This window comes from Oryzias latipes, chromosome 17 (assembly GCF_053564925.1).
Source record: "Oryzias latipes strain Hd-rR chromosome 17, Olatipes_Hd-rR_3.1".
NCBI lineage: Eukaryota > Metazoa > Chordata > Actinopteri > Beloniformes > Adrianichthyidae > Oryzias > Oryzias latipes.
Window position 1 is genome coordinate 14354656 of NC_136253.1, and position 14832 is coordinate 14369487.

At 42.8% G+C, this 14832-nt stretch overlaps 1 protein-coding gene across 1 annotated transcript; it reads right to left on the bottom strand.

Moving 5' to 3' along the window:
* Positions 1 to 6378: 6378 nt before the first annotated feature.
* On the bottom strand, positions 6379 to 14329 carry LOC144986784 (uncharacterized). The gene is made up of 3 exons (XM_078934849.1): positions 14251 to 14329; positions 6850 to 7191; positions 6379 to 6718 (listed from the first exon to the last, which is right to left on the bottom strand). The coding sequence occupies exons 1-3, from the start codon at positions 14327 to 14329 to the stop codon at positions 6489 to 6491; spliced, it is 651 nt and encodes a 216-aa protein (XP_078790975.1). The 3' UTR covers positions 6379 to 6488.
* Positions 14330 to 14832: the final 503 nt, after the last annotated feature.

Below are 14832 nucleotides of genomic sequence, written 5' to 3' on the forward strand. Positions count from 1 at the left end.
TTTAGCATTTCATCACAGCGTTGTAGCTTCACAGCTTCATAGCATCAGTGTCTAACAACACCACTGTCTCCAAATCAAAACTTTAAATAAACATTGAAAAGATGTAAATGACAGTTTGATCTTTTTAATCATTTTGACTCTAAATAATTCAGATTTCTGACTCTGAGGTTTGGATTTCTTGGAGCTGAAACAGCTTGAAACTGTTCAAACAGTTGGACTGACATGGATCTACTGAAGAAAAGAGAAGCTTTTTGGATGTTTAGATGCAGAGAAACAGGAGTCAGAGAATCTCTTCCTTTAGTCAACAACTAACTGCATCTGCTGGTTTGGTTGCTGAGGGTCTAGTTGAGCATCAGCCTTCAGGTGGAGATCCATTCAAACAGTAGAGACTCACTGAATAGTTTCTCAAGTGGACAAGATTCATTTTTCATTGTTTTCGGGTTTAAAGTAACTGTTCATGTTCAGTTTGAAAGACTTTATTAAAGATCACTGTTCTGATTTCAGTGTTTTCTGATTATCAGAGTTTTCACCTTCAAGAAATTAAACTTCATCTTTTTCTTTAGTTTGATCTATTTTTTCTGGATCATCAAGAAAGAAAAAAACATGTTTATGCTGAGTATGCAGAATCCAAGTAGCTGCACATTGTTAACCCTTGTGCTAAGCACTTTACCATCGGGAGTTGGGTCATCTAGACCCACCTGACCAGGGAGCTGCCCTAGTGGCTCCCTGGAGCATTTTCAAAATATTTTGAAAATGTAAAAAGATGGAGGAGAGAAATATATTTTTTGTTTTAATATGGTTTCTGTAGGAGGACAAACAAGACACAAACATTCTTAACGTTTCCCAATGCTGAAAAAATGTGTAGAATAAATATTAAATTTCAACATTTCTGTCAACGAAGATTTGCTTCATAGCCTGCGACACAAATTTCTACCAGCACGGCTTGTTTTTGTTTTTTTTTTACTTTCAGCGGACCGCTAGGCAGGTGGCTGATGTAAATGGAACCGCCGTCAGTTCCATGCGTTGCTTGATGAAGTTGAAAGCGAATATTCTGATCTCCTGCTACACAACAGTCCGATGGCTGTCCAGGGGGAGGTTTTTTGTCGCTTTTTCGTCTGTTTCGAACACGTGAATACATTCCTGAAAAGCTAAGACCTGAACTACCTGCAACTGGAAGATACTGAGTAGCTCAAAAAGCTGCACTTTTTGGTGGATATGACAAGCCACCTGAGCGAGCTGAATGAAAGTCTGCAGGCGCCTCAAATGCTTGAAACTGTTCTGTCATTCAAGTGCAGCTGACTGTCTTTGCAGAGATGTACAGCTAAAGAAGAGGATGCTGCTAGGTTTTACCCGTGCACTGACTTGCTTGGCATTAGCACAAAAATCAAACTTAAACTGTATTAATTTGATTTTATATAATTTACCTTTTCAAAAGGCTGCTGTTTTTTCTTTTTTATAAAATCAGGCTGCGTTTTATTGCACTCTGTTTAGTTCCCAGAGAGGGGCGCGTCACGCATGTTCCATTTTGTTGTTTTTTGCTCGAATCCTCAAAATAAAATGAAATGATAGTCATTTTCTAATGATTCAAACACAACTCTTCTTTCTTTCTCTTATCAGGTGGATTACAAAAACACTCCCCTCATCTGCTCCTGGACCGGCCCTTCTGTCAAACTTTAGAAGCATCTGTTGCTCATGAGTCAGAAAGTTTGTCCACCACTGCTCTAGGGCGTCCCTACTATCAAGTCTACAGAACAGATAGTCTGACTCTGAGAGGGAAAGCAGGTAGAAGGACGAGGAAAGAGAGGATGAGACTCACCGCTTCTGATTCCAGACCCACAGCACACTGCTGCTTCCAAACAAGGAAATGAATCATTTTTCATTCAGAAAATGAGTATAATTTATAGCTGTAATGGATCATGTAAAAAATGAAAAAGTAAAAATATAGATAAATAATAATCTGTGTTCAAATGATTTTATTTCCATCACAGTTTCCTTCCTAAATGTCATTCTAAATCTGTAAATGGTTTGTGTTTCTAAATGTTTCCAGTTGCTGTTTTCCAACATGTTAGAAAACTGTGGTTAGAGAAATAACAGGCCTGGAATGTTGAATGTGTTTGTTCTCACACTGATGTTCAAACTGGAGTTTTTTCTATTTCCAGTCTGAAAATAAGGAGAAGCAGAGAAACAGTTCAGTTCAGTGGATCTGAAGGCTGCAGAGCAGCAGATGTTCTCTAAAGGCTGACTAAGCATTGACAGCTATGTGGACTTTTCTGGAGGTTTAGCAGGTGGACAAAAGGACAGAAGATGGTGAGCAGTCCATCAAGGAATCATCTGGAAAAAACAGATTGTCAGGACTTTGCCAGATCCACAGTCTTCTTTGTTTTGTGTGTTTCTCTGAGCAGCTGCTAATCACTGCATTGAAAGCAGACTGAAAGCTCAGCTTTTTCAGACTCACTGATTTCTGAGTTTCTGTGTCTGCAGAAGCTGTCACTCTGGTTTCTGCATTCAGGAAACTCAGAAAGAGATCATTTATTCTCCACACATTTGGACAAAGGAACAAAGGAATTAGAACAGGTTCATGATTTCAGGATTTCATTTCATTTCCTGCAGAGTCAATCCATGAGTTTCTTTTAGAACTACAGTCATGATTTCATGTCTGGATTCATTGTGTGTGGGGTCATGGGGTCAATGTGTCAATAGAGGAGGAGGGGGGGCAATGGGGTGGGTTGATTTTTAGCTGTAAAACACTTTGAGCTGTGTCATGAAAAGCACTTTTTGTTTTACAAATAAAGTTTGATTTGATTGTGTTTTCTTTTGGTGCCTTAATCCTCAGTTCAGTGAGTTTGTGAGTCTGTGTGAGATGGAGGTGAAACATGTGAACCTGGCTGTGGTTTCCTGCTCTCTTTCTGTCACAAACACTAACATTTGTTCATCTGCAGGTTTTTGTTCAGCCTGCAGGGATCATTTCTCACTGTGGATATAGTATTTATAGCAGCTGCAGTAGTAGGAGGCTGAATGATCCACTTTGACTTTGTTGATCTTCAATTCACATCCACTCTGGGTGTTTTCAGCATTGAAATCATCTTGTTGAGGATGATTATAAGGTTTATTGATTCCACAACTGCCTTCAAGAAAATAAAGAATTATTTTAAATGCTTCTGTTTCTTTCTTCTGGTACCAGAATCTGAAGCTGCTACCACACTCCCGAATTCCTCCACAGCTGAAAGAGACACTTTGACCAACTCTCCTGGTCAATGTTAAATCCTCCTGAATCAGCTCTGCTGCCATGGCAACCAGTGCTGCAGAGACACAGACAGACAGGTGAAGATCAGGATGACAGTGTTTGTTCCAGGTAGACCTGGTTGGCTCCTGATTGGCTGCAAACACTCACCTGAACACAGACAGCACAGAGCAGCTGGGAGGAAAAGCATTTTGTTCAGCCGTGTTTCCTCTGCTCAACCTGAGGAGAAGTGGTGTTCTGATGCAGCTGAGGACAAAGAAGGACCTGAGAGCTGTGAGATGAGAGCAGGACCACGTTCTTTGGGACTCCTCCTCCAAGCTCCCATCAGCCCCTGCAGCTCACAGAGAAGACTGCTGCTGCAGACGGACAGCTCAGCTGAAGCTGCTGTGTGGTTTCATCTTCCTGATTTGAATCTGACAGCAGATGAAGAGAATCTGGGTCACATGATGCACAAACACATTCATGTTCCACAAACACACTCAGCCTGATGCTGAACTCACAAACACACACTGTTATCTGCTGTTTAACAGCTGTGGAGAAAATACACAAGTATCAATTCATGTTCTGTTTCTTGATGAATCTCTGTGATCCATGATGAACTCATGTTGATGCTGGAAGCTGCTGGAAATGTTTTCTACACTGTTTATGTCTAGAGAAAAATATCAATGATTCTCATCTGTTAACACAGGGAAGTTCCTAAACAGCCATGTGGGGGCGCTCTCCAGCTGCTTTAAATGAAAAGTAATGGTTTCAGAGATATTTCAGTTACTTTATAATGGAAGATTCTAAACCAGGGGTCGGCAACCCGCGACTCAGGAGCCTGTTTTGCTCATGTGTCTGTGTGTGTGGTTCTACAACAGAATAAAGAAAACAAATAATACAATTATAATAAACCAAATTCAATAAACAAACCCAAAATATTAATATTCATGATTCAATAATTTAGCAACAGGATGTCTTCATAATAACCACTTAGCCTGTTGGATCTGCATTTGGAAACATTCCACAAACCTCTTATAGCATTATTATACCCAGAATGTTATACACAGAAAACTTATGATATTAACTGTAGGAACTAATTAAATCCAATATTCTATAACTTCTAACTAAAACTAGCTTAACTTGTTTAGTAGCAGAAAATGTCCACACCCAAAAAAAACACTAAAATTGTCTCACTCATCGTGGGCCGGGTGGGTGGCTGCCTGGAGTGCGGAGCGGGTCTCCCTTGGGGGGTCCTGGCTCGTACCTGGGGTCGGGGCGGGGGGATGCCTGGAACTCCTGGGTGGTGGTGGGGTGCTCGTCTGGGGCTGTGGGCGTCCCTCTCCGGTGGGGCCCTGCGTTGGGCTCTTCCGGCGCGGCGGGGGGCTGCTTTCCTGGCTGGGCTGGGGCGGCGCTCTCTTTCCCTCTGCGCCTCCCTGCTCTCTGGCTCTGGGGGCCTCGCGGCGGTCCTGCTGGCCCTGGCCTGGGTGGCGGTCTTGGTCGCCCGGGGGGCGGTTGTTCCCTGCCTGTTCCCGTGTGGCGTTGGGGGAATTCCGGCTGCCGCTGCTGCTGCGGCGGGGGTGTGGGTGTGGGGGTGGCTGGGCGCTCCTCCTCCTTCTTTTCACATTCCACCATCCATTTTAGAAGAACATAAACACTCACCTGAGCACAGGTGTTGGCTCACCTTTGCACTAACAGTTTGTATGATTGAATGAATGAAAGATTTCACACTAGTTGGTTTAAAGGCATAGGTATGCGTTCGTGAACACTATCTGTTTTGTGTACATTTTGACATGTGGACATTTTTGCGGCTAGCAGGTGTGTTGATAATATTTGAGTGTGTGTGAACAGGCCCCGCCCTTTTTGTACTACATTTGAACCGTACCGTAACGATAAACAACCAGTAAGTCTGTCTGCTCTATGCTGCTTCATGGTCTTATCCCCTTTCCCCTCCGATTATCACCCTCCTACCCCCCCCTCTCTCTAACGTCCCTCTCTCTTCTTCCCCTCTTTCCTTTTCCGTCCGGTCCAACACCAAAGATTTTCAAACATGATTGAAATTAATAAAGTTTGGCCTCAATTACAAAAGGGGTTTATTCAGACATACCTTTGGTTTGTCTGAAGATGAATAACCCCTCTTGTTAAAATAAAATATGTCCAACACAAGAGGCCCTCAGCTCTCATCTGTTTGCCTAGCTGTTGGACAGGACAAGTTAAAAAAAAATAAATAAATAAATAAATAAAATAAAATAAAATAAAATAAAATTGTCTCACTGCTCTCATGGACGCACACTTAAGCTTAGAAACTCAAACTGTTCTTTCAAATATTGTGTTTGCTGCTCTGTTTACTTCTGTTTACACTTTAGAATTGGAATTATTCAAAGAACGATGGCGCCCTCTAGTGGTAAACTTCAGAACAATGCCTCAGTCTTCTCTTAAGAACAGCATTAATAATGTTACGTTTCAAACAACTTTAGTTGTTGTCTTTTTTTAGATATTCTTTCTTCTGGTTCATGATTTTTTGTTTTTATCCTCTCCATCTTCCCCTCTTTACCCTCTCTCCTCTACCCATGATTAGAGACAATGGAAGTGATGATTCATTTAAAGCTCTGAATTCAGAATCCTCATGAAGAAATAAAATATGAATACATGTATTTTGGGATTTGGGATTCTATATTCACTGAAACCAATGTCTAAAACACAACACAGGAGAATATTTGTCATAATCAGAAAGACAAAAATAATGTTTGTGTATTTCTTTTGTGTTTGTTTTAAATTGTGTAACCAGAGTTCATGGTGTGAAGGCTGCAGAGCACAAACACACACATCTGCAGGCAGTTTGATTGTCTGTCAGCAGCATTTCCTGTAATCCAAACCACTGAGAGCAGATTCATATCTGCTGCTGTTCACTCATCAACCTCCCTCCTCTCTGCTCTCTGTCTTTATTCTGCTGCATGGAAACTTTTGATTTGTTGATGTTCTTGAAAGAATCACAAACTTACAGTTAAATGTCTTCAAACAGGAAAATTGTCTTTGAGTTTATTGAGAATATTGTTGCAAATAAAATGTAAGAATATGTATCAATGTGTATAAACAGAAAATGTAAATGAAAAAGCAGAAAACTGCAAAGTTCCATCTCTACAACACAGCTGACAGTTTGATGAAGGATCTACAGCAAGTCATGAAGAACATTTGAGAACTGTGATCAAAGTGATGAATGAGATGAAAGGAGGAGATTTGATGGAGAGAAAAGACGAGCAGAAAACAGTCATTCAGCATGTCTGGAGTTGGTGGATGCTCCCTTGTTTCTGAGGATCATCAGCAGAGAGAGTCCACAGCAGTACACCAGACTCTTCACTATCAGCACTGAGTACAGCAGGCAGAGCAGCTTCACCCTGCACTCAGACTGGAAGGACAGCTTCACCAGGTCCAGAGGAGGAACAGAGGCTGTTCCCTCTGCTAGAATGCTGGAAGATGCTGGATGGGATGTTGGAGCTGCTGGATGGGATGTTGGAGCTGCTGTGGAACCTGCAGCTGGAAGTGCAGGAACCTCTGAAACAGAGAAAGAGTCAGAAAGAGTCAGCATGAAGCTGAATCTCTGTTGAACACAGTCACCAAGCCTTCATTACCTTGTTGTGTTTGGGCCTCCACTGTGCCCCCCTCATGTTTGACGGAGCAGATGTATTTATAGGAGCTGTCCTCTTGCTGATGGAGCAGCAGGATGGAGGCGCTGTGTCCCGACTCTCTGAGATCCAGCTGCTCTTCAGAGGTCAGGTCCTCCAGTGGTCCGTTGTTCTTCTGTCTTTTCCAGGAGAACTGGACCACAGGAGGAAACATGGCTGAGGCCAGACACAGCAGGGAGCTGCTCCCCTCCACATGGACTCTGGATGCTGCTGGGTACACGCTCACCACGGGCTTCACTACGGACTCATCTGAAGTTTGACAGCAGCAACAAGCAGCACAGACACACACTCACACAGTCAACAGCAGCTTCCAGAAATGCATTCAGTCTGATCCTGGAAACTCCATGAACTCTGATCACTAAACTCCTCATCAATGCAGCACAAAGTTCACTTCACTCACTGGATTCAGCTTCACATCAAACCGTCATCAGTAAACACTATGGCGTTTCATCGGTGCCATTAATTGAACGAGCGTAAAGACAACTAAGGCCGCCTTTACACTGCATGGTTCAAGAGACCCAATTCCGATTTTTTCCTCTCATGTGGCACAGATCGGATATGACCGGTGAACGTGTAAGCAGGACAAAAGCGCATGGATTCCGTTTTTCTCAGATCGGATACAGGCCTCATTCATATGTGGAAATAAATCGGAAACGAATCGGATACGTGCATTTCTGTGTGCCATGTAAGCAGACAAATCGGATATTCCCCAGTAAATGCGAGTCGTACGTCAGTGACGTCAATTCAGGACACCACCAACTGAGATCACATGACTTATTAAGGTGCTTTTTGTGTGCTTATTTTGCTGTCAGCGTGTTACCTTTCAGCCTCAGTCTTCAGACCGTAGTCGGAAGCCGCTGTTATGTCCGGTCCCGTCCCGTCCCGGCCCGGACGCAAACGGTAACTAATGAAGCAGGACAACGTTGCTATGGAACAGGCTAGAAGCCGTTTATTTCTTTGGGGGGCGTGTATGATGGGGACCGTGTGTGTGTGTGAGCGCACAATTAACAATTAAAGCCATATTATTTTTCACATAACACAATCCTCTCCTTACAATACAACAGCACTGGATTAAACGGCCCAGTTTCAGTTATGGGTGTTTTTTCCTGTATTTAATGCTAACACATACCGGTAAAACATGCATGCTGGTGTGTGTTTTAAAAGGCACCAAGAGCAAAGAGTCGGTTGTGATTTATTTTTATTTTTTCAGTCATCAATTAGCATCCAAAAATCCATCAAAGTCTTCATCTTCTGTATCTGAAATGAACAGCTGGGCTACATTTCTATGAAACAAGTCAGCTTCCCTTTGGTCATCATCAGAGTCCGTCTCTTTGCCTTGCGGCTCCCAAGAACAAGCAGACACGTCAGCCCAAGTTTAAGGCCTGTACACACCGGGACGAATTTCACGCACGATATTCGTCGACGTTTAACGCCTCATGACTAAACAAAGGGCACCAATGTGAGTGTGCGAACCGACGCGAAAAACGCCACGGGTTCGTTTTATTGGTTTGACACTCTGCGTCAAAAATTATACGACCAATTAGAATGGCACTTTTGCGCACCTGTCTAGGGCTTCTGAAGTTACAGTAAAACGCAGCATGGGGGCGCTCAAACACAAAACTGGTTTTCTGAGCACACATACCAGCGAAGAAGATAGACGCAAAATAGCATCTACACTGCCACGAATAATGACAGACATTCTAAAATATCCCCCTAAACGCTCATGATACATTTTCAGCTCTTGTACCAGTCGATAAAACTCCCGATGTTCTTCTCTTCTCGTAACTATAGGATGTACCCAAAATCGGGGTCTTTTCCGGCATCTTTCATCTTTCAACAGAACAATAATTTCTTCATCGCTGGAACTGGAGCTAGAGCCACTGGTGATGATTTCTTTGTATGATTCTGACAAGCACGTAAATACTTGCTCTCTTCTTCTGAGTGAAAAGCGAGTTTAAAAAGCCCGGGGTGTACTACAGTCCTACAGTCCTATAGTCCAAAAGTGTAGTGTAACTCGCCCGTTGCTGCGTCCCAGTAAGAGGGGCAGAAGATGGACAGCTTATCTTTATAACCTTTTTTAATCATGAATGTTCTTTAAGGAAAAGAAAATAACATGTTCTCAACAAACGATTTAAAAAAAATCAAATTTGTTTTTCTTTTGAGAATTACTTTAATAAATGTCAAACTAATTTCAAATAAGGGGTAGTTTATAAGATTTTTTTTAAAGAACCATTTTCTCCCTAAAATCATTTTCTTCCGTTTTGTTTCCAAACTTCAGTTCAATTCAGTTGAAGCTCAGATCTGATCTTGTTCTCAGAAACCAGCAGATGTTCCAGAATCAGTGAGACCATCAAACTCTAAATATTTGGAACATCACTCAGATTTGCAGAAATCAAGAATCAGTTTAGTTGTTCAGTGAGATTTCAACATGTTTGCAGAAATGATTCAGCTTTTCTTCTGGAACAATGGCTGCTTGATGAATTCTCTGCTAATGATGAACAAACTAACATGTGAAGCTGAAGCAGCAGAAACTGACTTGAAACACATTTTCTACAATCAAACAGCTGAAGGAGCAGAAATGGTTCTTCTTATCTGTTACAAACAGTCCAGTTCCAGATCCAAAGATGTAGTAATCCCCTGACACACAGTGAGAAAGTGTGCTCCAAAAACCTGTGTGCTGTTAAAGTGTCATCTGAGTGAATCAGGATCATATTTCAGCTCCATGATGAGTTTCTCTAATGTTCAGATCAACATGACTGTCTCTGTCTGCAGTGGAGGAACTTGGTGAACTGCTGTGTGAAATGAGAGAAGAAAATGACAAATATTCCTGCAGTTATTAGATGAAAGATTCATGCAGAAAGTGACAGCATGAAAGAGGAAATGTAGAGTTGTGCACGTGTTCAGTTATCCTGAAGTCCATCAGTCTGTTTTCTTCTGCTCCTCCTGAAACCACAGGAACATGAGAGAGCAGCACAGTTCTGCTGGGAGTCCAAACACAGACACATTCAGCATTCAGAGCTCACTTCCACTCTCAGACTTTCTGTCTCACTTCTGGTCTCTGCTGCTTTCATGCAGTCAAACAGAAGCAGAAAGATCTCTGCTCCTCTGAGAAAACCACACTTTGGGTTTCAATCCCATTCTGTCTGAACAGAACATTTCTCTGAACCAGAGCAGTTTGTGTTTCTGTAACTAGAGAAGCTGATTCAATGAAAACTGCAGATGGAGACCATGAAGAAGCTCAAATCCACATTCACATTCTGGAAGGATCAGTTCCTAAAAGTCCAGGACAGAGACTCTGGAACATTTAGAAAATGCTTCTTTCTGAAGCTCAGTGATGTCGTTGTAGGTTAGAGCTGGAATTCTATTTTCTAGTCACTGATCAAGTTGTGCCAGTAGATATAAAAAATCTACCAGCTAAACAAATTTTTTTGCACATTTTTTAACTCTGCCTTCAGATGATTATAGATTATATGAAATAATAAAAACAGCTGGAAAACATCATAAAATGTTGGATTAATGTCATTGTGTCAATGACAGTAAAGATGCAGAACTCTCTCAAGGGAAGGGGGGTTCAACACCAGCTTTGTAATTTTACAAAGACACTGTTAATAAACATTGGATTTAACTCTGTCACTTAGAACATAAAATGTTTTATAAATGTCCTGTAATTAATGTAGCTGTATTCATCCGTCACGTCTAAAAGTTCGGTGTTTAAAAATATTGTCAGACTTTAAACTGGTCCTTGAAAACACATTAGTGACACACAGAACAGCTCTTTAGCATTTCATCATAGCTTTGTAGCTTCATAGCATCAGTGTCTAACAACACCACTGTCTCCAAATCAACATTAAAAAGTTGAATATTAAAGTTTGATTTGTTTGATCATTTTATCTCTAAATAATTCAGATTTCTGACTCTGAGGTTTGGATTTCTTGAATCTGAAACAGCTTGAAACTGTTCAAACAGTTGGACTGACATGGATCTACTGAAGAAAAGAGAAGCTTTTTGGATGTTTAGATGCAGAGAAACAGGAGTCAGAGAATCTCTTCCTTTAGTCAACAACTAACTGCATCTGCTGGTTTGGTTGCTGAGGGTCTAGTTGAGCATCAGCCTTCAGGTGGAGATCCATTCAAACAGTAGAGACTCACTGAATAGTTTCTCAAGTGGACAAGATTCATTTTTCATTGTTTTTGGGTTTAAAGTAACTGTTCATGTTCAGTTTGAAAGACTTTATTAAAGATCACTGTTCTGATTTCAGTGTTTTCTGATTATCAGAGTTTTCACCTTCAAGAAATTAAACTTCATCTTTTTGTTTATTGTGGCAGGATTAATTGGCTCAGGTGCGGTGGGGAGGATAATTGCAGGTAGTGGCCGCATGGGGCGCTATAAAAAGGCCAACAAGCCCTCAGTTGGTCATGGTCAGCATTTGGCCATTGGAACCACTTCCTGTCGCGCTCCTCCGATTAGCCTCACAGTAGGCCTGCACTATAAATTGCAAATTTATCACTATCACGATTTCAAGCTGTGCAATATCCATATCGGAAAAGTCTGCCAAAATCGCAATAAATTGTTAACCTTAAATGTGTTAAAACAATTCTATGGCAGCTTGAAGTATTTAATGATTTTTGATTGATTTTTAAGGAACTTTATGTGTTTGACCAATCAGATGGAGCTTTTATGTTAAATGTTGACTTCTTATGTAGTCGACGGTCATTTGGAGTATAATTGAAGCTATTTTGACTCTTATTTAAATTATACACCTGCAGTGAAATGCAACTTTCTTTAGTTGTTTTGCTATTTTTTCATATACCGCAAGTCATATCGTCATCGCAATATTGATCACTATAATCGCACATCGCAAGTTTTCCTCATATCGTGCAGCCCTATACCTCACAGGTAATGTAGCGGGGGTAGGCTGTTTACAGGAGTTCGATCGGTGCCTCATGCTGACAAACTGGTCTCAGCTCCAGATGAGAACTGCAGGCACAGATTAGAGGCAAAATTACGGCCTCTGCATTTGAGCGCCACCCAGGTGGCAAACAGTCTGTCTGGTAGGCCTACTAGGGTCAAGTCCTACGCTTGCCTTTAAGCTGTTTTTATTTTTGCTAATGTTGTTTGTTGGTCTTGTATCACCAGGGACTTTCTGACGCTCCCACTGGTGGAACCACTGCTGCTTTTTATATACTGAGTTTTTGGAAGCATTTTAAGGAACTGTCACTGCTCGAATCCCTGTGGACTCTGACCAAAAAAAAAAGCTGTTCTGCAATGGCCTGTTCCTTCTGGACGTAAGCAGTTACAGCGCTTCCTGGGGTTTGCAAATTTTGACAGGCGTTTCATTCCAGGCTTCAGTGGCGTGGCTGCACCTCTTCACAGACTCATCTCGGCTAAGGTACGTTTCGTCTGGGATGAGGGAGCAGATAAAGTGTTTGCCGAGCTGAAAAGACGTTTCTCTGCAGCTCCTGTCCTGACTCAACCTGACTCCTCCAAACAATTCATTGTGGAGGTGGATGAGTCTGAGTCTGGAGTGGGGACTGTTTTGTCTCAGAGGGCGTCTGATAACAAAGTCCATCCCTGCGCATATTTCTCCTGCAAGCTCACTCCTGCAGAGAGAAATTATGACATAGGGAACAGACAGCTGCTAGGAGTTAAATTAGCCTTGGAAGAGTGGCGGTTGGAGGGGGCTGAACAACCGTTTCTGGTTTGGACTGATCACATAAACCTGGAATATATTCAACCAGCCAAGACACTTAATCCACGCCAGGCCAGATGGGCCCTGTTTTTCGACAAGTTTAATTTCTCCCTTTCCTACCGACCGGGCAGTAAAAATATCAAGCCTGATGCTCTTTCACGCCAGTATCAGCAAGAGGATTCTGAGGATTCTATGGCAATCACCACCATTGTTCCTCCCCATTTGGTGCTAGGAGCCCCTCGGTGGGCCTTGGAGCGCAGGGTCAAGTCTTCAGTTCCTGATGTGGCTGCCATCCCTGCTGGATGCCCTGCTAACTGCCTGTATGTTCCTCCCTCTCTTCGGCCTGCAGTTCTCAAGTGGGGTCACTCCTCTCGGTTGGCATGTCATCCTAGAGCAGGGGTCGGGAACCTTTTTGGCCAAGAGAGCCATAAACGCCACATATTTTTAAATGTAATTTCAAAAGAGCCATACAATAATGTAGTGTTCCTTTCCCACACTGAGCCACGGAAGCTTAACCTCTTTTAAGGTTCTTTATTCTGGTTATTGCAGACCGCAACAAACGCCGTACAATTAATTCAGCAACTCCTGAATCTCTCCCGCCGAGACGAGAGCGCTTCTCCCAACTTTATATTCCCCCCTCCCGCTCCAGCCCTCCCATTTCCCTTATTCGGCCCATAGCTGAACCCCATTGGTCCAAACTACCTAACAACAGGCTGAGCTACAGAACTGAGAGCCAATCAGATCTCTGCTTGATGCGTTCAATGAACTCCAGAACTTTTAAAGCGGCCCAACAGCCAAGTTAAACTCAGTCCGCGACAATATGTTTATAAATATACAAGTGAATGTGTGCCTTTGATGTAATTTCAACATTTTTAAAGTACAATAAGTCTATGGATTCCTTTGAAAAACATTGTTACGCTGTTGCTGATAAATGATGAGTATTTCTCGTAGTAGTTTTGCTGATTGTCTAGTCTGGTTGAGACGTGGTGAGTTTCTGCTTCATGCAGGCGTTGAGACTTTAAACGGGATCTTAGGTCTGAATGTTCTTTAGATGTGACAAAGACTGATCACATGCAGATGTGGAGACAAACACACACTCACACACTGCAGTGAGTGACGGGCAGTGGGTTTTACGTTTTACAATCGCTACGCAATTCACCTACTGCCTGTGCCCCCCATCCCCAACCCCCACCCTCTGCTTTCTTCCTCACACATCCCGTCTCCGCAACTGCTCTTCCTCAGAGACGGGAGCGCGCAGTTTTAGGCACAGCAATTCACAGGTTTCCGGGTGGTACAAACTCTGTAAAATAATAGAGATTTGTAAACTGATAGTTTTCTCTCCAAGCACCGCTACTACTGCGGGCCTCTGGCATCGCATCCCGCCCGAGAAGGACTGGTCTAATGAAAAAAAGAAAAAAAAAGTATAATTAAAGATTTGTCTGCGAGCCACATGTGACCATCATAAGAGCCATATATGGCTCGCGAGCCATAGGTTCCTGACCCCTGTCCTAGAGTGACAAGAACCACGTTCCTGGTGGACCAGCGGTTTTGGTGGCCCACAGTGTCCTCTGACATCAGGGCTTTCGTGTCTTCGTGTCCTGTATGTGCCAGTGTCAAGGTACCCAGAAAACCACCTGCCGGTGTCCTGCAACCTCTACCTGTGCCCTCCAGACCTTGGTCCCATATCACTATGGACCTCATTAGTGGGTTACCCAACTCTAAAGGTAACACTGTCATCTTAACCACCATAGACAGGTTCTCCAAACTGGTTCATGCGGTTCCTCTGCAGAAGTTGCCATCAGCCAAGGAGTTGGCTGTTATAATCGCCTAGCGTGTGTTTTGTGTACATGGCCTTCCGCAAAACATCACTTCAGATCGAGGACCGCAGTTTGTTGCCACCTTCTGGAGTGAGTTCTGCAAGCTTCTTGGGATCAAGGTCAGCCTGAGTTCTGGTTTCCATCCTCAAACCAACGGCCAGGTAGAGCGTTTCAACTAGGATTTGGAGAAAACATTACGAGCCATGTGTGCCAAAAACCCGAGCACTTTGTCTTCTCAGCTGCCCTGGGCTGAGTATTCTCACAACACCCTCCAAAATTCCTCTGGTTATTCACCTTTTTAAGCTGCCTATGGCTACCAGCCTCCTCTTTTTCCCCACCAGGAACAGTCAGCTTCTACCTCTGGTCCTGCTGCTTTCGTGAGGCGCTGTCGACATACTTGGAGCAAATACAGACAACAACTTC